This window comes from Uranotaenia lowii, chromosome 2, assembly GCF_029784155.1.
Source record: "Uranotaenia lowii strain MFRU-FL chromosome 2, ASM2978415v1, whole genome shotgun sequence".
Lineage (NCBI taxonomy): Eukaryota > Metazoa > Arthropoda > Insecta > Diptera > Culicidae > Uranotaenia > Uranotaenia lowii.
In genome coordinates, this window is record NC_073692.1 from 160296900 (window position 1) to 160321932 (window position 25033).

At 34.8% G+C, this 25033-nt stretch overlaps 1 protein-coding gene across 2 annotated transcripts in view; it reads left to right on the top strand.

Annotated features, from left to right (window-relative positions):
• LOC129743915 (uncharacterized) overlaps positions 1–25033 on the top strand; it is a 68597-nt gene that overhangs the window by 39250 nt on the left and 4314 nt on the right. For both annotated transcript variants that reach the window (XM_055736158.1, XM_055736159.1), the window contains exons 5-7: positions 23651–23878; positions 24338–24504; positions 24569–24997. In XM_055736158.1, coding sequence (XP_055592133.1) covers positions 23651–23878; positions 24338–24504; positions 24569–24997 — 824 coding nt within the window. The remainder of the gene's footprint in view (positions 1–23650; positions 23879–24337; positions 24505–24568; positions 24998–25033) is intronic.

Here is a 25033-nt window from a genome sequence, read left to right on the forward strand (position 1 = left end):
ATTTCGCGCATTTGCACTTTTGAAAAATCAAAACCGAAATGTCAATTGATGCGACATGATGATTGATGAAACCGTCATTCTGGTCATTCTCAAACTCAATATATACAATCAAAGGGCTATTTTCAAAAAACCAGATTAATCTTTCGAAAATTAGGACAAACCCTGATTTACCAGGATACCTGGGACCTCTGTTTGAGAATGATGGTTAATTGTCATCAATTGACGATACCGGTATCGATTTTTCAATAGTGCGAAAGCCACAAATGTAAACACATGGAGTTATAATATGAAAGGTATTATTCGATTTTTTTAATGTTTGGCACATTAGCACTTTTGAAAAAAAAATTCGATTTGTTCACATTTCGCGCATTTGCACTTTTGAAAAATCAAAGCCGAAATGTCAATTGATGCGGCATGATGATTGATGATCCGTCACTCTCGTCATTCTCAAATTTTGTTTTATCCAAACCAACTTAGTTTTCAAACGGTCTTAAGCGGTAATAATAAATTTCAGTATTATTCAGTATTTTTTTTATCTGGGGGGTTATAGAGTTATCCAAATTACAACGCAATTTTCTCGGCACAGCGATGTTGGTGCATTCGCCCTTAACTAAACTCGATACTGATTTTGTTATTGTAGGAGCAACGTATATGTAGCGAACTTCCAGGTGTGTCATAACTAAGCTTTTTTGTGTGTTGGTTAGAAAACGTGATGAAAGCTTTCAAAATTAAACTTCTTACATTGCTTATTTGCAGAATATTTCAAAGAGCGATTTCTAAAGATTTACAGGTTTTTATATGCATGACCAATTTACTAATTCATCCTAATTTCCAGAAAATGTACTGTACTGTTTTCTATAATACATGCTTATTTTAAAAAAAAACTTATCAACCTAGCATACACTTTCCATTGGTTGTAGTGGTGGTTGATTTTATAATAAACTTACGTACGATATTAAATTTTATTTTACGGTTATAAAATTATCAGCTATTGGCCGTCTACGCGTTTTTTGAAGCTTCATCTAAAAGCAGCTTTGTTCACAACAGATTGATAGCATTGTATTTAAGGTGAGAAACATATTTCAAATATTGAATCCAGGCTTATATTATCTTACGAGTTTTTCTTTCTATAACACGGATTTTTTTTTGCATATCTTTCCAGTCCAGAGGATATTTGTATATACGGGATGAATCATCCAATAGAATGAAAATCCCTGCAAAATTGAAAATTAGGATATTTGTACCTACAGTTATTGTATCTGATAGAGTTGAGATGAAGTATCAACAATAATCCTAAATGGCGAACTTAAAAACAAAGTTTAAGGCTGAATCAACGAGTCAAGGAATAACCAGAGCTTCGATAGGCCAGTTCCAGAGAGTAAGCGGTGCCACATCAGCTGGTCCAGGTGATGTCACCCCTAGCTTTCGTTTGGCAGAAACAGAACGTAGTCGACTTCGGCCATCCTCCCGGACCAGGTAGTTAATCGGCGTCAAACGGTGGAAGTGCTCTGGAAGAACTTTGTTGAGCGGGATCCCAGGCTCGTAGTTTAGACACCGCGTCGTTTTGTAGCTTTGCTTGCGGACCCCGAGCGATTTCGATTCCTCTTATTCGCCCTTGATATCGTGCAACCGATGACTTAGCATGCATTCGTATAGCAGTCAGGAAATTTAGTACAAATAATGGTTGGAGTTGAACAGGAAGACGCCGAAGTCCCGGTGCAGCCGGATGTCGTCGTTCGAATCCTCCCGGTGGCAGTTCCGTTTGGAGGCGTTTCCTGATGGTTCGTCCCGTTCGTTGACCTCTATTCGAGGTCAGCTGCTGAAGTTTGGCTTCCGCCGTCGCGACAATACTGTTGTAGCATCTTTCCGGCCGGAAGAGCTGGCTCAGCTCGGACCATGGTATCAAGGTCTCTAAGCCCGCCAACAAAGCCATTGCTCGGTGGAATCATTCGATCGGAACGTATGCAATCATGTACTCGCACTGATTTGAATCTTTCGCGTATTTATTTTCATCACTCCACTTTCAATCGACCAACCAGTCACTGCAATTTTCACAATGCTTAATTTTAATTTCATCAACAAGGTATCGTATATGTTGGTAAACTGTACCAATTAATATTCGTATTCCGCGCCACGAACTTTAAGAAAACTGCATTAAAACACTAGCCACAATCGCTCGAATTTGTCGGGTCAAACTTTTCACAACTTATTTCTATTTCAAATGGATGAAAGTTGAAACGCTGCAAATGAAACGTAAAAGGGTTTACATTCAAAGACATTTGAATAAGTTCACATGTAATGACATTAAAATTTTATTGTTTTGAAATATACGCCACACAAGATCAATTTTTGGGAAGGCTCTACTCGCAGGACACTACAGCAGGACACTTTTCCGGATCGATCGATAGCGCGCGCGGGAGTTTGTTTGTTTTTGTTTTGATTGGTTTAAAATACTGTGTTAAATCTGAAAGTTGTTTTTAAAACCAAATGCAGTAAAATTGAAGATTTTTATACGACACGCTATTTTCTGTGGCGATATAATATAAACAGTATTATTTTCTTATCAATTTCTAAAATTTAGATTTCTGTACCTTTTATCGAAATGAACTTATAGATAATGTTTTTTTGTATATATATTTTTTTCAAGATAATCATTTTGCTTCTGAAAGCCAGAAAATGATTTTGTTTTTAAAGATGTGATCTCAAATTAGTATTCAATTTTTATATGTGTTGGCCAACTTTTGTTGCATTTTATTTTAAATGCAAAAATATATTTTGGTAATTTTTTACACACGTACAACATACGTATCTACAAATTTTTTAAACAAAAAAAATCAAATCATGGTTTTAGACTACCAAAAAAGACGTTTATATAAAAAAAATTCCATCTCAATTTGTTCTGTGGTGTAGATGACGCTCAAAAATTTACATAAGCTGCCTTTATTAATTAAAGTGAATGAAAGTTAAACCAAATACAAATTTTTAAAATGCAAAATCTGTTGTGAATTGTGAAAAGTATTATTTATTTACATTTTGATAACGTGAATAAGTTTTATATCTTTTTATTTCCAAAGAAACCATTTTCGTCATGTTTATCTAATGTTTGTATAAGTTTTCTTTTCTAATAAAATTTATCGTTCTATTGAAAAAAAAGGACAGCAAAAAAAATTTAATTGGAAGACAGCACTCTATCGTATAAAAAGATATTGCTGGAAGCAATTTGTGTGGCTGTAGCCAAGGTTACCACAACATCGAGCATATTGTTTGGTCATGTGAGGTCCACGTGGCCGCTAGAGCGAATTTAATAAATTCTCTTCTGGCCCGAGGAAAACCACCTTGCACTCCAGTAAAAGATGCACTAGCTACGCCAGACATTGATCGAAATAAACCATGATCATTTCATTTTCATACTTCCCTAACTTTATTCTATTCTTTTCAATAAGTGACGATCTAGACCTCTAAGCAAACAATTGTAAACATACAAAACGAGTTTGGCTTCTTAAAGCCTCAAGGTAAGAGCTGTTTCAAATAAGTTATGCCCAATTTAGCATTTGTTGCGGGTTGAAGATATACGTCAAATGTAATCTTTCCATAATGGAAAGCACAACACCAAATTATGCTATTATTGTGTTATCAAAAGCTCAATTTTGGCTCAGTTTGCTATTATTTGAAATTTTAACTTCATATGTTTTTTTTCAAAATTGAACATAATTTTTTGGATACCTGAATGATGTCTAGTTTTGCTCTCAAAATAAATGCTACATCACATTTTGCTTGCAGTTTGCTGTTGATCCCTTATTTTGGTCTCACCTTGCTATCAGTTTAATATTTTTGAAACCTCAGCTATGCCTTATTTTGCTATCGTGGAAAATTCAACAGCAAATGATGCTCTCATTTTGCTATTTACACCTCATTTTAGTATCAATTTGCTATCGATTTAGGCATCAAAGTCTGCTCGGGAAGCTAACCTCATAGCGCGGTGAATTCTACTTGAATTGAGCTGAAAAAAAGTACAATTCAACCCGAAAAAAGGTAAATAAAAAAAGGTCCTACGTGTTTCCGGGAACGTGAAATTACCCTTTTTTCTCGGTGAAAAGAAAATAAAGGTGAAATTCACCTTTTTCGTAGGTGAATGAAAAAGAGGTAAAATTACCCCAGTTTGATGTAGGTAATACCTTCTTGTTATGACTGCAAAGAAAGACATTTAAAATTTCATGATAGAGAACATTTCACAGAATCTACGCACTTCGAACACTTTAAATGCGATATGTCCATCAGTGTACATATATAATTTTTACTAAAGTTTTCATGTAAGACGTGTATCGTTTCACTATTCAATTATTTTTTCTCAAATGCAATATGTCATGGTGTGATCGTCATTTATGTGGTAGTTTCTCCTACGGTTTCTTCCCTTTTGTAAACGCCAAATAGAAGATGCTCTGTTCGACATTGGGTCTGTTCTGTGAAGATACTCTTGTATTATTCTGTCTTCGACTTTACGATCAAATAATGCCTTTGAAATTCAGTTTAAAAAAATAACACTACCGGTAAACATGTTACAGTTTCTTGCGTCCATTTCGCCTAGTTAATTCGTGTTTTTTTTTTCTGTTGAAACTATTCTCGATTTTTAATTGGGTTTTCATTTTGAGCAGATTAAATTATTCAGAAGCGCACTTCGTTTTTTGTTGAGCAAAAAGAAAAGCTGCAGTTTCACAGGAAACGACCAATGAAGTGTAAAATAGGATAATTGTGTTAATATTGATGTTTTTCTGATCGTTCCTCGTTCTATTTCAGATGGATTTATTTTTACCACATCGCTAAGAATAAAGAAAAATGTACGTTGAGACATATACATAAATCACATGAGGTAAATTCTGTGATTATTTGACTTTGTGTTGATTGAGTCTGAAATGAAAGGAATCAAGGAATATAGATGTTTCTTTCGATAATTTGGACAAATAATTTATGCAGCTGAAAATGTGTTTTAGGGTGTGTCGTTTTGCAACTTTTCTCGAATTTAAAAAACCCTGTAGCCTTTAAAGTTTTCTTTTTGACCAAAACAAACTAACTGGAAAAATTCTCTAGCCATGAGATAGCCGAGGTGTTGAGCGGCTAGTTAAGATGCTGTCGGTGGCTACAGACAAAGTTTATTCGTTTGAAAAAGGCATGAATTTGTTCAAGTCCAACAAGCTGCACGATTGGAATTGCTGAACTTAGTTCAAAATGTGACTTGAAAAACAAAAAAGACACCTCCACCCAATTTTCCCCATTTTGAGATTATTTTTTTGCAAAATGCATTGCATCTGGTAACCCTTATCTTTTTTTCGTTAAGAGAATCTAATGAATAACATTTCATCAGAACATTTCAATGCTCTGAGATCAATTACTTTCTTGTTAAAATAATATTTCTTAAAACTGGACGGAAAATCAGTCAGTGTTGCTAGTTTCTTTTTATGAAAAAAAGAATGCTCTGTTTGGGGCGTTATAACTCTTTTCTTGTAACTCTTACCGCTTTGCCGTCTTCGGCACAGATGTAGCCAGAGAATTTTCCTGCAAGCTCCGTATATTGGAATTTCCTTTGCATTGTGTGAGAACAAAATTTTCTAGAAAAACCAAAAAAGTGACATTCACCTTTTCGCATTTTTAAATACAAGAATTCAAATTAAAATTTTTGGTACCTAAATTTCATTTTAATTATCTGCAAAAATTCTGTAAAAGTAATATTTTTATGGAAAAAGTTTCGAATTTGATGTGTGCGAATTAAAAGCCCTTTTTAGTGAAATACCAGTCAACATTTCAAATGCCTTCAAATATGTCCTAATTCATTTTCTAACCATATAAAAGAAATTAAAGAAGAAAATTATTATTGAACCATTCTTCCTGCATTCCTTTCCTTTCTAATAAACAGAATTAACAATTCCACAATTGTTTTTGTCTTGACTTAGTTGATTAAATATTAACGAGATTCTGTTTACGAGTTGGCACAGTTCTTTATCGAAAATTTAAATAGGTATCTGACACATCGCAAATCAAGTGTCAGTTACGCAACGCGTTATTAATATGTGAAATGGGTATCAACTTTGTTCCACAAAACGTTCGATAGGTTAAAGAAAAGTTGATAATTAATCAAAAATGTGGGTCTATAAAAGTAATATAGGAAGTACTTCGTCAAACATTCTTCAGTCCCAAAAAGTCCTACAACTGTTTATGAAGTCGTTTCTGATTTCAGGATTTGGCTAAATTGGGCCCATTCATACCACACACATCGTCTTTGCCTTCGCACTATTTAACTGAACCGGCAAACTAATGAGCGTCATAAATCGAATTAATTGTTTCAAGACGCACTGCTTATCCATTCCCCATATTGCCGCCAATCATCGCTTGTCATAATCGACCATTCCATTCCCTCAAAGTGTAGTTTTCCCAATATGTACCCACCGAGTTGAAAAGTAAAGCAAATAAATATAAACATCACTACCTATTCGCCCTGAAAAGTGTACAAAATAATAGAATTGAGTGAGTAGTTCAGTCAATCTAATGACTGGCGACTTATCTTCACAGTGTCGTCGGTGTATCGCGATGCGTTCAGTATTCGGCGCCACCTTCCATCATCGAGATGGAAGCTCCTCAAGTAACGGATATCGATCCTTTTTTCTAAAGTCAGTTATTGCTAGTTTCTTTTAAGATCTTTTTTTTCAAACAAAACATTCTTCGAAGATGTTTTGAAGGTGAGTTCATTAAATAATATTGCCGAATATAAGTGATAGATGTGATTGAAGGACAATTTTTCAGTTCTTTAATAAATCGTTGTTAATAATCATACCAAATATTGATTTAAACGGAATGTATAGTAGACTGAGTCGATTTAAGGTAGTTTTTGAATTTCTCAAACGCTGAGGTCTTAAAAGCTTCGTTTTGTCCAAAACTCATCCAAGATTTTTTGCAGAATTTTTGAGTAACCTTTTTCATGAATAAATTTAAAGTTTTATGTTTGTAAGGGAAAATTGAATATGTTGTGCCAATTTATACATTTTTTAAAGGAAATTTTCCGCTGAACAACTTTGTCCAAGACCGTAACTTCGTATCTTTTTAAGCAAAAAAGTTATTAGCAGTTGACGTGTCATTTGGCATTGGAAATCAATAAATTCAACTGACATCACTGCTTGTGCCTATCGAGGTATTGCATGACTAATTTTTCAAGGAGTACTTCGATAGGCACTTGAGCAGTGATGTCAGTTGAATTTATTGATTTACAATGCTAAAAGACATACCCTTATTCAAGAACTAATAACTTTTTTCCCTTATAAGATACGAAGTTTGCCGCCGACCGTGGCCACAGAAAAAAAATCTGAATCCTTAACAACACTGAAATTGAAAACCTGTATCATTACATGACGTGGAACTCGATTTATTGATGTAAATTTACAAATTAAAAAAAGTTGAATCCTTAACAGCACTGAATTCATATGACACAAATATTACTTGACACGGAACGCGATTATTTGATGTAAATTTACATCACATATGATGTAAATAAAAAGAAGCATCACATACGACGGAATTTTCAGTGCGAATTAAATATTACACGTCTTTAATATTTTACATGTCTTTAAATTTTACACGTCTTTTGAAGTTTACAGACGTGGAATATTCAACTCGCACTGAAAATCCCATCATATGTGATGCTTCGTTTTCGTTACATCATATGTGATGTAATGGAAATAGAAATTTCTTAAAATTACACGACATGGAATGTGATGAGGACATTGAATTTCAATTTAATAGGATCAGACAAATTTAAACAAAGTGTCAAGTCAAAGTCGTGCACCCAAAAGTATTTTTTAAGCAGTTTTCCCGCGATTAAAGTTCCCAGAGATCTTCGTGAAGCAGGAAGCGGTGTTGGAAGCAGCTCCAAGTTATTCAACTTTGGATCCGGTCTTCGAGAAAAAATATAAGTGTGAATGTGACTCCTAATATAAAAAAAAGTGAGATTAAAAAAATCATTGTCACCAAATGAAATAAACTAAATTAATAACAAAAAGGTTTTATTTTTATTATAACATGAGATAATTCCATTATTGAATCATAAATACCAATAAATAAAACAAAACAGATTCCAATTGGAAAGTTTTTCCTCCAATATTCAGTGGTTTTATAATTTACATCATTTTTATTTTACATGTTGCCATATTTTACATCATTTTTTATTTTACACGCTGCAACATTTCACTGGCGTGTAATTTCCAACTAGCACTGAAAACTCCGTCATATATGATGCTTCTTTTTATTTACATCACATGTGATGTGATTTTACAGATTTTTTTCGTTGTGTGTAGATGATAGCGTTCAAATTTTCCAAACCAGAGGACATGAGATCGAATCCGGTCACGGCATACATGCACACAACGAAAAAAATCTGTAAAATCACATCACATGTGATGTAAATAAAAAGAAGCACACACAACGAAAAAAATCTGTAAAATTACATCACATATGATGTAAATAAAAAGAAGCATCATATATGACGTAATTTTCAGTGTGTGTTGAATTTTACACGCCTGTGAAATTTTAAAGACGTGTAATTTAAAAGTCATGTAAATTTTAAAACCACTGAATTTAGGCAAAATTTTCCTATTGGATTTTTTTTGTTTACTTTTTAGTTACTTTTAGGAATGCCAAAGCCAATTTAATAGCGGATTTTCATCTCTAAAATAAAATCAATTTGGTTTTATTAAAAATTATTTATTGGTTAAACATCCAATTCTATGAACTCTACAATTATTTTTTATCGTCTAAAGAACAAAGATTTTCGAAGGCATTAGAATTTATAACACATGGGAACACTAAATAATTTTTATCAGAAAATGTTTGCATATTTCATCAGCAACTTTTCCGGATTGCCAGCTTCGAAGGACAATTATGTACAGGATGCCGCTCCCAGAGTTGCATCCTGTGGGTCCGCTGCCGTAGCGCCGCAATGAATTCGATGAATCAACAGTATCCACTAACTTACAAACGTGAAAACTTCTTCAAAGCAACTTTCGACTAATTGCAACACTTGACGCAACACTTTGTTTACTTTTGTGTGTGCCAGTTTGACAGGCTGTATTTTTACATGATATATTGCGTTCAATGTCCATATAACATTCCAGGTCATGTAATTTTAAGAAAATTGTCTTCAGTGCTGTTGATAATTTTGTGTGACCAAATAAATTTGTAAAATTACATCACATATGATGTAACGAAAAAGAAGCATCATATATGATTGAATTTCCAGTGCGAGTTGAATATTACACGATTGTAACCTTCAACAGACGTGTATAATTTGAAAGGCATGTAAAATATTTAAGACGTGTAATATTCAATCCGTACTGAAAATTCCGTCATATGTGATGCTTCTTTTTATTTACATCATATGTGATGTAAATTTACATCAAATAATCGCGTTCCGTGTCAAGTAATATTTGTGTCATTAGAATTCAGTGCTGTTAAGGATTCAACTTTATTTGAATCTGTAAATTTACATTAATAAATCGCGTTCTACGTCATGTAATATTAGAGGTTTTCAATTTCAGTGTTGTTAAAGATTCAGATTTTTTTGCTGTGCAGCTACAACTATTCATTTTTCAGTTATTCAAAGTCTAAGAAAAAAAACATTGGCTATAGATCAAAATTGTCAGAATTTTTTCAGCATGTGTCCGGGCCGGACATATCCAGGCTAATTTATCTGATTACCTTGCAAAATGCGGGTATTTGATTCCAAACTTGTCGACCAAAAATCAAGGCATTATCCAGGCAAATTTGGTCAAAACCCAGGATTACTCATCAAACATCTAGAAAATAACTTGGATTTTTTTTTATTTTCATTAAAATTTATCAGCAACTTAAATTGGTTTTCTTAAAACTGTTCATGATTATTTTTATAAAAGTACCTCAAAAAATTACGCTTGGGACGCATAAATAGAAAAAATTAAAACACGATAGTGGTATTTGCCGCTGATAGTGTTCGTGATATTATGCTGGTTGTTTTACCAACACTTTTCAGTTTTTGAAAGCCTTCCTTGTTCATTAAAAAAGATTTAACTGTTTTCTGAAAACAATAAACCTTTTTTGTTTAAACCGATGATACGATTTGTCACCACTTCCATTTAAAGGTTTAAATCTCAGCGATAAATTATAGGTAGGGCTAGGTGGGGTAATTATGAACAAAATTTCTTCATTTGGCATACTTACAGCCACCATGTGTTTATTTCTTAACATAAATTCTGAAAAGCTGCCAAGAAGGAATGTTTCCGTGCTCTTCATCATTCTGTAGAGCAACTTTTTTTTTTTGGTCGCAACCCACGGCCTTGAGACGTCTGTTCATAATTACCCCGTCTGTTCATATTTACCCCCCTCTCTAGGGGGTAATTATGAACACGGATAACGAACTTGATATAAATTTTTTGAAAAGTAACAGTATTTATACGTTACATTTACCCATAGTAAGCAGTGTAAGGTGATTTTTTACTTTAAAAATTATGTTCATAATTACCCGAAAACCTGTTCATAATTACCCCGAACGCTGTTCATATTTACCCCGAGACTTGTCCAATATGATTTATATGGTGTCAGAAAATCTCAATTCAACACCAAATAATGAAAATAATTAGTAGTAATAAGAAAATGGCTGGTTTTTATAAAAACTCAGTTCAATTCATGTATAAAACTTGTAAAATAAACAAATGTAATCAAAATTTAGAGGTAAAGCAAAACAAAAATAGCTATTTATTGTTCTTTTTTATTGATTTTTTCTATCTTTTGTTTCGGTAGTTCAATTTTTTGTTGCATCTTTTACGGGTTGGTTGGTTTCTTTTTTCCTTCGTGTCTTTAAGTCGTTGCAGATCATTTTTATTTGATAGGACCTCTCCATACGTATGAAATTTTAGGTGAGTTAGGCTACTCGATAGTTTTTACATCCGTTTTAAATGTCCTACGCAGCAAACATCAAGTTTTCACCTAAATGTCGTGGGTTAGGCTTTTCACGTACGTGCGAGATATCATGATATTGACACCTTTACACATACAGAAAATTCTCATTTTTTTAAGATGGTGGTTTCACAAAAACACTCATTAAAATCTTCTCGGGCAGTCATTTTTTACAAGGCTTGTCAGTTTTATATGATCGACTTATCACCTGTACGAAAATTTCACATTAGTAGCTCTACTGCAGAAGTTTTCAAAACCAATCCGATATCAGGTATCAGAAGAGGGTTGGCTCAATAGCGGCACGTTATCCAAACATACGGGAAAATTGTGCCTTTTTGTGGTATATAGATTTCATCATTTACCTAAGAAAACCTAGATCCCATGAGGGGGATTCAAATTCTCGAAGCTTTAAAACTCTTTTCCAAAAAGTATGAGGAAAGAAAGTATGCCCTTAAGGTTTAATTTTTTAAAATTGGATTCACTTAAAACGTGTTGTCCTAAAACACGAAAACGTAATTGAGCAAACGAGGGGCAATTGCATATCAGGTGGAATGAATCATCTACATCATTTTGAACTAAATCAAAAAACAGAAATTAAGAATGAAAAAAGTTACTAAGTATAAAAATAAGATTTCGGATCTTTGTTATCCGAATGTAACTCATAAACAATTATTATTTGCTGTAATTCTAATGCTCTGAATAGCAGCATGTTGTCCAAGCATACAGGAAAATGTATCTTTTTGATCTTTGATTGTGGACTTATTTACCTAATAAATTTATCATGGTTTTTCATATATTTTACTGTTAATCGCAGAGATTTAAGGTTCATATTAATGTTAAATTTCACGCGGTAATGAATAAAAGCTCGAGCAGCAAACTTTTTGTCAAAAAATGGTGAATTTTATTTTAATTAGAATTAAAAATTTCTTCAAGTCTAGTTTATAACCTTGTTATTTATCAATACCAAAAAAAACTGGCTTTGGAAGGACGTAAAACCTTTTTTCGGTGTTAGAAAACTATTCCTGGGATACAGGTTTTCGGTTTCGGTATTACCGGTAAAACTATCCTTACGCAACACTCACTTAATCTAAGAAAACATTTGATTGCCTTTTTTCTATCAACAAAAAATAAGTTCTTATTACTATTTTTTAAACTTTTAAACTTTTTTTTCAAAATTTCTGTTTTATTCACTTTTTTCACTTTTGAAATTTTAATTTCAGTTTTGATAAAATTGCGTTCATTGGCATAGCTTTTTTTCTAAATCCGAATCTCATTTAAAAAAAAAATCAATTTCTCAAAAATTCAAAACTCAACACTTAACACCTTACTTAAATATGAAATTTATTGAATTTGGTCCAGAGGATTCTGTGAGCGCTGATGTGGTCTAGCGGATAGGCTGCGCGAATCTGGATATGGTATGCCAGGCGTACTGGGTTCGATTCCTGGTAGCGGCAAGAAAACTTTTGAGTTCGAATCCCATAAGTGGCCGACAGGTAAGATGTGTTTCCTCTTATAACTGACTATATAATAAGAATGTTCAATCAGTTGCCAGCTGGCCATGTATAAATACGGATGCCGGAATACCTGTAAATAAACTAACCCATCTGATTGACTCGTTCTTCCAAAATATACCAACACCAACACAATACATTCATCCACAGTTCAGTTCAGTTCATACGAAGCCATGGGGTCCGGGTACGGTGTACGTGTGCTTTGGAGATTTGTCGAAACTGATTATCTAAGAAGGCATGTGAGCATATACTTAGGCACAGACTGCGGTGAATACGTGCACCCATGGTGGATAACTAACATACATACATACATTCTGTGATACAGAATGCCGAGTGTTGATGTTTCCTGGCTAAGATTTCTTCACGGTCCTAAATTTATTAAAATCTTACAGAAGGGGGGAGGGAGGTAGTTTTGTTAGAAATTTCTCACAAGGGGAGGAGGGGGAAAGGGGTCTAGAAATGCTTGGGTAATTAGTGAATGGCCCCCAAAGTTGATGAATAAGACATTAGACCATCAAAAAGTAAAAGAAATGTCAGGAAATGAGTAAGAATATGTGTTCATAATTACCCCATAAGACGAAAACTATGGGGTAAATATGAACACTCACCTGTGAGCCAGTGCGAATAAAATTTTTCAAAATTTCTTCAAAATCCAGACAAAGCATCAAAAACTGAATGTAAAACAAGTGATAACAACATTCCAGCTGGATTTCCTATGATCAGATATTCAAAACATTGAACATTGTCGAAAACGTTTTCCGTTTCACGGGGTAATGGTTTTTTAAAACATCTGAAATGATATCATAAGGATTTGAAAACAGTTCAAAAACAGCTTTTACCTATCAATTGGATGTTAAACTACCACTTTTGGAACTTTTTGTGTTCATTCATCCCTTACAGCAGCTTGTATGGCACTTGTTCGGAATTACCCCGTGTTCATAATTACCCCACTTGACCCTACATTAATTTATTTTTAGAAAATAAATATTTTCTCAGCTTTGGACGTTAACGGCGTGTTCGTAAACTGATTTGTTTGGGTGATGCATCGATTTTTTTGGTAGATGTCAAATCACCTTCCAATGCTTTTGCATACAGTTTGTTGAAATTACGAACGCCAGTATCGATAGAAAAAATCACTTCGATAGAAAAAATCAATTTACGAACACGCCGTAAATTGTTATTGAAATTTATTGACTTTGATTCCTTTTTTTCTTGGAGTGTTTACCAAAAGTTTCTTCGCAATTTAAATTAGTCCTCAAAGCCCCGTCTTCTTTTCCCTACAAACGGCTAAAAAACTGTTTATTTATTTGAAGTTCTGTATCATTCTGTATCATTGCATATAGAGATGTTGAGCAAGGTTGTCGAACTCGCAGAAAAATCAACAACAATACCGATTCTTAAGCAAATTTCGTCAGTTATAGTTATGTACATTAGACTGCCCCAAATTTGTATGAGAAATTTAAAACCTGTGATATGTTATGCGCTGCTGGCTAAAATTGATTTTAGGCCTACTACCAGATCTCATGCCAAATTTGGGCCAGATCGGATCACGGGAAGGGGTCGCTCAACGAGCATGAAGTTTGTATGGAATTTTGAGACATTTTGTTCGGTAGAAACATCGACAATCAGTTTTTCTTTAATAACTTTTGTTCCCTTTGACGGATTCCTTTTGAAAACGGGTTTCTTAAAGCCTAAACTATGACAAATACTTCTTCCGAACGCTGCATTTCGATAAGAGTTAAGATAAAATAGTTATTAGTTTTCAACTATGGGCTACCTTTTAAAGGGTTGTATTCATCACTGCAAACGAGTTGGGGCGTTCAAACATAATGACGTCTCATTAACAGTGATGAATATCACTCTTAAAAAATAAGCCTATATTCGAAGCCTTATAACTTCTTTATCTTAACTCTAATCAAAATACAGCCTTCGGTTGGAATATTTGTCATAATTTAGACTTTAAGAAAAACCGTAAAAGAAATCGGCCGAAGGGAACCAAAGTTATTGATGAAAAACGTGTTATGGTGTTTCTCCCGAACAAAATGTCTCAATATCTCATACAAACTTCAGATTCGTTGAGCGAGCCCTTCTCTTTTTCGATTTGGCCCAAATTTGGCATGATATCTTTTAGTGGGCCTAGGATTAATTTTAGTCTGCAGCGCATAACTTTTTCAAAACTCGGGTCATTTGGGACACTCTAATGTACATTCTTGATTCTAATTTTTTTTTTACAGATTTCACGGATTTTCTTAATTTAATATAGATGGATTTTTCAATTTAATCTACCACTAACAATTTACTATTAACTTTTCAACTGATTAATGGAAATATTATTACTGGTTTTAGAGACGAACCAGCCAAAGGCTGAAAGTCTCTCTAATAAAGACAAAAAAAAATTATTACTGGTAATGTGGATTGCTAATCTTCAAGTGTAATTTGACTCCATTCTCGATGTTTTGCACAATATTTCTACGAAATTTCTGAGAAATGCACCACGGATAATCGTGACAGACTGGTTTCGTTGAATCACAATATCACAGATTTTAATTTTCAAGAAATCAGAATTTTTATCGTCGCCTTTAAGGCTAAGTCGATATCTAAAATTGTTCACCCAGGCGCAATTAAAAAGCTTTCCTCATTTCAATCAATATTCAAGAACAAAAAGATTTCAGAAGTTTTTTACCAGTAATTGAGTGCTAACAAAATAAGTTTTTTCGCCAAATTTGATAAAATATTTAAATTTTCATAAAATATTTTCTGAACATATTTATTACACAAAGTAATCCTTTTCAACGGATTCAAAATTTCTGCGATCATCTGTAGTGGTTTGCTTTTCGGTCCGCTTTATATGGATTTTTAATTTAAAAGTGGTAGTTCAATAATAAGGAAAAAATCAAATCTAAATTTAAAAAGATCTCCATCCTACACTTCGAAAATAAATAATATTGCACTTATACCAAAGACCTCTAAGTATCAAGCAAGATAGTCGGGCTGTTGTTTTTTCGAACAAATCGTTGACGTCACCTACACAATGTTTATGATGATGCCGCCCTGCGAGATGGGATCCAAGCAATGCAAATTGCACTGGTGCATGTGTGTGCGTGAAAAAAGTTCTGAATGTTTAAACTCGAGCTTGAATCTTAACCCGTCAACCCTCATTTGGCGCTAGTGTTTTGTCGCCAGAATTCCGTGGAAGCCGATAGCACCTGCTTAAACCTTCGCAAGAACACAATAAATAAAGCTTGCTTCATTTAGAGTTGGAACAAACTTTTGCACATATTGCGCTCCTGGTGGACAAATTTGAAGTTCTTGGCGCCTACGTGTCGAGAGTTTTGTCAGCTTTACGTACTTACTTTGTAAACAATCAACATGGATGCCGAAAAAAGAGAAAAAAATTGTCCACAGTTATTTGGAAAACCCATTGAGGTCTGCAGCTAGGCAAGCTAAACAGCTGAAATTGCCCAGAAATACCGTATGGCGCGTTATTAAATGGTATCAGGAAACATTGACGACGATTCGGAAGCCTCAAGCCAATCGTCGAAGTGGAACTATCGACCGGAAACTGCGTGGTAAGATTTTAAAGACGATTAAGAGGAATTCGACTCCGGAAGGAATCAAGTCGTATCGAGCTAGCAAACAGCCAAATCCGACCATAAAACAGAATAGTGTGGCCAAAATCCATACTTGGAACCTATACGACCAGGTGCTGACAAAGTTCGACGGTTTTCTTCTGATGGACAATAAAACCTATGCCAAGGCTGACTTCGGGCAAATCCCAGATCAAAAATTTTACTTGACAACGGCTCGGGAGAACGTTCCTGCCAAATTAAACACCAAAAATGATTTGGAGAGCATTTTCACTGCCGCTATTCGCAAGGCTGTCCCATATGCATTTTCGTCATTTTTCAGTTTATCTCAAAAATCGTTCATATACAGTTAGTTCTTCAATATAGACTAAAAACTTTCATAACTTTGTTCTCAACATATATGAAAAAATACCAAGTCATGTCTGTCCCATATGAAATATACCCGCAAAGCTGTCCCATATGTCTATTTATACAGAATGCTTCCAAATTGCTCCTCTGATTTACGTTAATTTTACAAATATTCATACAATGTGTGCAACAAAATAAGCATTCATTGAAATTGCGAAAGTAAGACTAGATAAAACAGTACAGTAAAGTTAAAAATAACAATCTCCATAATTTTTACAAGCTAAGTTTAGCCTAATGGGTAAATTCCATCAATCTGTTTTTTTTTTAAATTTCGCATGAAGCTTATTGAATTGTTCTTTGTAAATGGCTACATGGCTACAAAGCCATATTTTTTTTAGGTTTTTGCCATGCTGTTACTTGCTGCTTGGAATTCATAAAATCTATGAACGAAAATACGCGTACCTGGTAGCACACGCTTAAGTCATATTGAATTGATTTTTCTCATCAAGTATTTGCTGCCAAGATACCTTGCCGTTTCTGATTCAGCATTAATTTAATTTGAAGGTATTTATAGTCTTTCTAAAAAGATAATCGACCGAAAAACATTCCAAAATATGATGATACAGGTTGTTTTATTCATGGAAAGTTGTTATTCATTTTATTTTAGACCTTCTCAATTCTTACGATAAACTTTCTTTATCTTTGACTATCTAAACATGTCATAAACATCATTTCAAACTTATTTTTATCAGTAAACAACCAGTAAAGTAATAAGCGCAGATAGAGAGAATAAAATGATCAATTGACAAAAGAAAAGCCAAATATGGGACAGCTTTGCGGGTATATTGAATCCGCATGCGATATATAATCGCAAGGCTGTCCCATCATTATTTCCTCCTCCGCATCAACAACTTCCAAATCAAAAACACATTGGACGAAATTCTACAACAATTATCTTAATATCTGTGAAGAAAGAAGTAGAAAAGGTAAAGTTTCAACCGAGGAATCCACGAAAGTTTATAAAAATCTTTAAAGCCGTTTTTCTCGGTTCGTTGTTTTTGCATATGGGACAGACTTGCCGGCAGCGGCAGTGCAGCTGTTGCAAAAAAAAAAAAAAATGAAAATACGAAAGTTTTCGTTACAAATAAGACAATGACGTCGGAACTATATCAGAAAGAGTGTCCCAAAAACGAATGTTACCGTTCATTCGATTCCACGACCATCCCGTAATGTTTTGGCCAGATTTGGCAAGCTGTCATTACAGCATACTCGTTCAAGAATGGTATGCCGAGAAAGGGGTTCAGTTTGTTCCGAAAAACCTTAACTGCCCCCCAAGGCCGGATTAAAGGGGGGGCAAAAGGGGCAATTGCCCCGGGCCCCCCGGCTTAGGGGGGCCCCCCGAGGGAAAAAAGTTTTAACATTACTTTAATCATCCTACAATCATACTTCAAATCCATGAAAAGATATCAAAACTAGAATATCGGAAAGAAAACTTGAAATATAAAAACTAAAGGGCCCCCGTGAAATAATATCTAGATTAGTTTTTGTCTTAAAAAAGTTAAGGAGGCCCCCTAGAGTAAGCAATGAAGGAGCTCTCCCACATTTTGCGAACTGAGAGTATCAATTTCTTCTGGACCAAACCGAATCCGAAAAAAAATAAAGAAGATTATGAGGCAAAACACCTTAAATTTCCATTTTTTTCAATCGAAATATATCAGTTACGATATTGTGTACATAACAGGTAAAAAAATGAAAAAAAAACTTCTCCTCATTTTCATCACATTCAAACGTCTTGCACAACAAAAATGTTTGTTGTTACGCTAAGTTTCCAAGTTATGGTTTACTGCACTTAAATAGCAGCTAATTTCGCTTTATGAAAAACATTTCAGAATTTTACCCGGGCAGTATCCGGGTTAATATGCGTATTATAATAACTGTTCACCTTTCAATCATTATTATTGAAATTTCATTGGTTAATAAATTCTAAACCCTTTTCCCTCCCTATTTTTGAAAGTAAAATCTTTAAAAAAAAACTGCAGTTGTTTAAATTGGACCAACCGACAGTACAGGGTTTCTTTATTGAATTTCCATCCCAATTGCTGTCTTGGGCTTGAAATTTATATTGGAACATTTTCAACTGACTTAACCAAAATATTTTCATCTACTGAAGTGAATATCCTGAATTCAGTATATCATTTTCTGAATGATTATTCTAAAATTATCATAAAAACGATCTGATTGTTGAGTTGCTAGTATCATTAAGTGATTTTCTTAATATGAATATTTCTATGATCTTAATCTCATCTTTTTCTAGTTTCAATTCATTGGGATTTTCAAGCCTTGTGCTGATTTTTCAGTTACTGAAGTTCAGTTTCATAATTTTTCTGAATTTTGAAAATTCTGGATTTTTGTTTAAGGTACTAAACTCATTTGGATTCCTTATCATCTGATTTTTTTCGATGATAACTGATTCTGTGTTTTTTCAACATTTAATCTTTATTCTCAATTTTTTTTTCAACCGACCATTTTTGCACTAATCCCCCTTTGGTTTTGAGGGCATCAAATGAAACTTTCTTCACAAAAAATTATCTGATGGGAATCATATTCAAAACCATATCATGAATAGATTTTTCTGTGTTTCAAAGACATAGAATTGAAATTCACATTTGGTGCAATTTCTGCTTTTGCTCTGATTGTAACTTTGTATCTTTTTTTTAATTTAATTTATTTTTGTTTTCAAAACTTGGTTTGAAATTATGATTTAGATTTGAGACACTGAGTTTAGGTTCTGAATTAAACGTGATTTAAAGTTTTGAATTCCTAAACTCTTATATCTGTATCTCTATGGAATGTGGATTTAATTTGTTTTTAAAATTGTTTTCTATGTTTAAAATCTTCATGATACTTCCTAATTGTCAATAGGTAAATATTTCTCGAATAAGCACAAACCAAAAGATCAATGATGATATGAAAATCATTTGAAATACCTATCCGGTAATTTTTTTTAAATTAAAGGATTTTAGTTGGTGATAAGGTTAAAAAAAGAGAATTAGGTTTTGCATTTTGCAGCTTAAATCAGAGTTTTCATTTCTAAGAAATTTCTAAACTCTTCCACAATGTTTGCACGTCATTGATTAACAATTTTCATTTGAATATAAGTGAAACTATTTTTTACGCAGCCAATTTGAAGATAGTATACTTAACTTATCTCCAGTTTTTTACACGTTTAAAAGGTTTTATATTTTCTTGGATAGCATTTGAAAAAAAAATGGAATTATAGGGGCCCCCCGAGAAAAATTGCCCCGGGCCTCCCGATGGCTTAATCCGGCCCTGCTGCCCCCAGTTCCGCCCTATTAGAAATACTGGGCAAAAAAAAAAACTAAAATACAGACAACTGTTTTCGTTCCAATTCTATCTGAAGCAAGCTTTACTTAAAACACTAGAAGAAAGTTAACAATATGAATGATTGTGGGGCAAATGCAACTCAAAACAAGTGAAATGCATATTTGATCAAGTCACTGACATATCATATCATACGGACTAGTTGAGAAATAAATTCAATTTCAGTAAAACTTCGCGGTCCACACAGGAAGGTCTCGAGAGCCGCGGGTTGCTCATCCCAGCTGTAAATTGGATTGGATAGGATTCTTTTCATAAAAAAATAATGCTGTATTTGGGACGTTATAGCTATTTTCACGTTGTTCCTACTGCTTTGTCCTCTTCGGCAAAGTTTTGGCAAGAGAATTTTTCGGAAAGCTCCATATCCTGAAATTTCATTCACATAGCTTGAGAATAAAACATTCAAGAAAAACAAAAAAAAGTGGCGTTCCGAACAAATTTTTGCGTTTTTTCAAACAAAACCCGGGCATCCTAATTTTCCTTTAATATCCGCAAAAATTCCTTCATTTGTTTTGACCAAAAAGGTTTGCGTTTTGAAATCCGAAAGAAGTTGCACTCCAACACACCCTTAAAAGATACAGTTAGTCATTTAATTGACCGGATCCAACCCATTTTGTTTTATATCTACATTAAGGATTTTTTTTTAAATTTTTTATGAAGCAAAGTAAAAAAAAAATTAGAAATCATTTTGACTTGAAATTTCAATAAATAATCAAACAACGCCACTAAAGATGTATGCAAATTAGAACGAACAGAACAAGTATAATCAGATAAATTTAACACGATTGCTACAAGTATGGTAAAGTGTCGTAAATAAAAAAAAGATAAATACATGAAAAATATTGTTTGAAAAAGGAAAAAATCAAATCAACATCGAATATGACCACTAGACCCCTGCAAGTTTTGTATGGAAATTTCAAATTCTTAAATTTTTACACCTCCCATAACTTTTTTTGGTTGTTTTTGCTGCTAGAAATAGCAATAAAGATGTTGGAAGCAATCCATCGAGTCCTCAATTAGCGCAACGAGTTTTAATTTTGTATGGAAATTTGCATGGGAAATGGGAAAACAAAATTTTCCATTCAAAAATCGCCAAAGATGATGTACTGAAAGTTCCAAAAATGTAACTTTGGATGAAAAATATACCTTGTAGTACAATTCATGTGAACAAAGCACAAGCATAACTTTTACCCCAGAAAAGATATTCGATGTTATACATTTTTTTTCAACATGCATTTTTTAAGTTTTGCGTTTTTGACTGCTTATTTGAAAGCTGTGTAACCGTAGGATGAGAAAACAAAAATCTCAAAAACTGATTTGCATTGCCAGCGAATTTATTGATTTATATAACCTTTGCAAAAATATTTCATGAAATTATTAAAAGCTCTAGCAAGCAAAGTCTACCATTTTTAAATATTTTTCAAAAGATTCAGATTTTTTTTTATTTTGAAATGGTTATAACTTTTTTCATGAAATAGGTACACACTTGATCTTTTTTCCTGTGATCGGGGCGATTTCTTCAGCTGAAATTACAGGACGATTTCAGGACAGCAAAAACGCTCAGGAAAACAACTGTCAAATTCACCTGAAGGTTCGAAACGGTATAATTTTGGGCCTCACACTGTTCTGCCAGTTTCGCGCCGAAATTGACGACACTTTGCCGATGAATGTTGCCGCACGGCTTTCAGCAGCTTCTGCGGTTGCAACTGTCGCAACTAATGACCGGGAACAATCGTTTTTGCGGATCAATGTTCCAAAACAAACACATGACAGTGAAAATTTATCACGTGTTACGTAATACAGGGAATCGCTGCCTTAAATATGATCGAGTTCCTGAATATTCGAAAAAGAATTCCTTCGAATTTCAGGAGAAATGAAGTGCTACGAGAATCGTTCAACAATCTCCCCGTGCCTCATTTTCAGCTGTTTTCCCGTAATTCAGAGGATGATGATCCCGAGCGGAATAATTGCAATCTTAGTGTACACACTTAATCTTCTCTCCTGTGATCGGGACAATTTCGTCCTGTATTTTCAACAGCTGAAATTACAGGACGATCTCAGGACAGAAAACCACTACAGGAAAACAGCTGTCAAAATCACCTGCAGGGTCGAAACGATGTTCTCCTATGGTTTGCAGGAAGGTTTCGAAATAATCCTGTAGCCTCGAGACTGTTTCCTTTCGAAATTTAAATGTAAAGAGATATATTTATAAAGATATATTTCGCACAAATTACCAATTTAAAATTAAAAGCACTTTTATTGATGATTTTTTTATAATATCACATCGCTGTTGTATTCCGTTTGATTCTTCCGGTATTTTGCCTGAAAAAAAAAAACAATGAAATGTTATTCTTTTAGTAACTATTCATTTTGACAAAAAAAAACCTGAAACTTGGTATGGAACAAAGTATGTTGCGACAGCCAATTTCTCGACCAGTTGGATTCACCGATGACATCACCGATGTTTCAGCTGAATCCTGGCCGCATCTATAAAACAGAACAAATAACAATGTTCGATAGTGGTATCAAGTTAATCACTTCTTTTTGTAAACACAACACAATTTACGGCTCAATTTTTCACTGTTTTTGCTTGGCTGATGGATGGCTCGTCTGGAGGAAGTGTCCTAAATGGCCGTAAGAGCAACATTTCGCAGCTGGTTTCCTTGCAGATTCCTTTGGCCTTTGTCGTCACGAACGGAAACTTTACATAACTTTCCGCCAAAGTTGAAAAAGAAAAACTATTTATAAAAAGCGAGACAAAAAACGGTTGACAGCTGAAGTTCTCCCGTGATACAGGGCGATTGTTCGATCACCTGTGCGTTCGTAGGAATTTCATCGCGAATTTCAGAAGAAATGAAGCGCACCGAGATTCTAGAGGGGTTTCGTTCGAACTTCGTTTAAATCAAGCCATTTCCCTGTGATTCAGATAGTTATTATTCCGAAGGAGAAATTTGTAATCTTAGTGTGTACACACCTAATCTTTTCTCCTGTGATCGGGACCATTTCGTCCTGTATTTTCAACAGCTGAAATTACAGGACGATTTCAGGGCAGAAAAATCGCTCAGGAAAACAACCGTCAAATTCGCCTATAGGATCGAAACGGTTTTCTCTAGTAATTTGCAGGGCTCCAAACGTTTGCCTCCTGTGGTTTGTAGTGAATTTTGCATTCGTTTTCCCCTGGATTCTGAAATCTTTTTTTTTTTTTTATAAAAACAGAAAACACAATGATTGTTTCAACTATTCAAATATAAATTTCTTTGCTGACTTTTGAATTTCTTTCTTTCACCCGAGCAGTGAACATGAGGGGATTCAATTTCATTCGAGTAATGAAAGAAAACTCCTCGAAATTGAAATTTGCTGAAGTGAGACGAATAAAGGAAAATTTCAATTTCATTTTTCCTTTCGACGATTCCAAGCCCTGAGTCCACGTCCTACGTGTTTGAGCTTTTGGAGACATTTTGAGGCGTTTAGGGATAAATGCAGAAGTCGCTGTCGTTCAACATGGGCGATTTTCTCGGCTTCATTACCGTATTGGAATGAGTTATCACGTGGCTGACCCACTTTCATCACGTTTTAAATATGTTTTGAAAATAAATTAAAAATGGGTAAAAACTTATTGCAATAAGAAATGCCAATTCCGAAAAAGGCTTGATTTTTTAGTGTTAGCTAACCAGAAGCAACGAGCCAGAAATAATGCTGAAAATGCCAACGTCAATTGTATTCAAATTTTTATTCATTCCATCCAATCAAACTCATATGAAAAAGTGTAACAATGCCATAACAAAAAGTACCTACCAACTACATTCCATTAACGTCTGTTTTTTTTTTTCGTTTCAGATATTCCACCTGCGCGACATCCGCTGGGAGCGGTCCCAGTTCCTGTCCAAGAGCTTTCTCGGCTTCCTGGCGTTCAACCTGCTGCCGTACAGTCTGTTTCTGGCCGAGATTGCCTACTCGCATCTGTTTTCCGGCCGCAATACACACTTCTTCAACGGCTGCTACGCGGCCCTGCTGCTGATCGTGGTCATCTTTTTCCTCATCTACGGTGTGGAGGTGTTTTTCAAGGTTGGTTGGTTGGAAAAGCTGGGCATAATTTTGCTCTACGCGTGTGGTTTACAGAGTGCGAAACAAATTGATTAGAACCAAAAGCCGTCGTATATTGATTTATCTACACATGTGAGGTGTGAACTGTGTCAAGTGGGTTCAGTTCCGTTATGTGAGGGTCTGCTTGCAGCGATTATTGTTTATTTACCAAATGCAATCTCGTATACGAGAGGGCTTGATTGCGATTACTAACAGCTGGTCAGGGTGCGAATGTACCGATACGGGTGAAATGTACCCAGGACTATCACATTTTTCCCCATTAACCCTTGCAATGCGGAATTGACTGAATCGTTGCGCATTCGCATGATTTAAAATTCTAACTTTCAAACGCGGGCATAGTTCATCGACGTTTGAAGTAACAGAGTTTGCTAAATGTTTTTAGTATTCATATTTACATTTTTTGATTCCTATTTGTTTCAGGTACGCGGCGGTTTCGTGTACGATTTTGGCACCGTTCCAAACAGTGAAAATGTGAACGCCTCCCAGCTGCACCAGTCACGGTTCGGTTTGCTCAGCCAGGCGATTATGTTGATCGTCATTATAGGCTTCTTGACGTCGGAAACGTTGGGTGATTTTTGGAAAAAGAAGTAAGTTAGAATGAGGCTTAGCTTGTACAATAACTAACGACACACTTTGTTTCTCTCATTTCAGGGTACCAGTGTACTCCCGAAACTGGCACGACATCGTCTTTCGGTTGGCAGAAGTCGGCGTGGCCCTGTGGTTTCCCTGCTGTCTATGGAACTCGATGGCCCCGGAACAGTTGTGGATTCTGAATCCACGCAAGTTGTTGACGCGTCAGATCGACCCGGTTGCAGCCGGAGCCAGTAGTTCCTCGGAACCGGAAGCGTCTACATCGACAGCCGAAGAGGGACAGTCGTTCCTGGCCAAGAAGGACTGCTGGATTTGTTACGATGGCGAAAAGCTTGAACCGCTGATTCAACCCTGCAAATGTACCGGCGATGTGAGCTCGGTGCATCACGAGTGTTTGCGTCGTTGGTTGGTGGAAAGTTGTGCCAATTCTGATACGGTATTGAAGTGCAAAGTTTGCGAGTCACCGTACGAAATCGAGCGGTCCAATCGGTGGGTTTACAGAGAATTTTAGAGTAGTCGATCAAA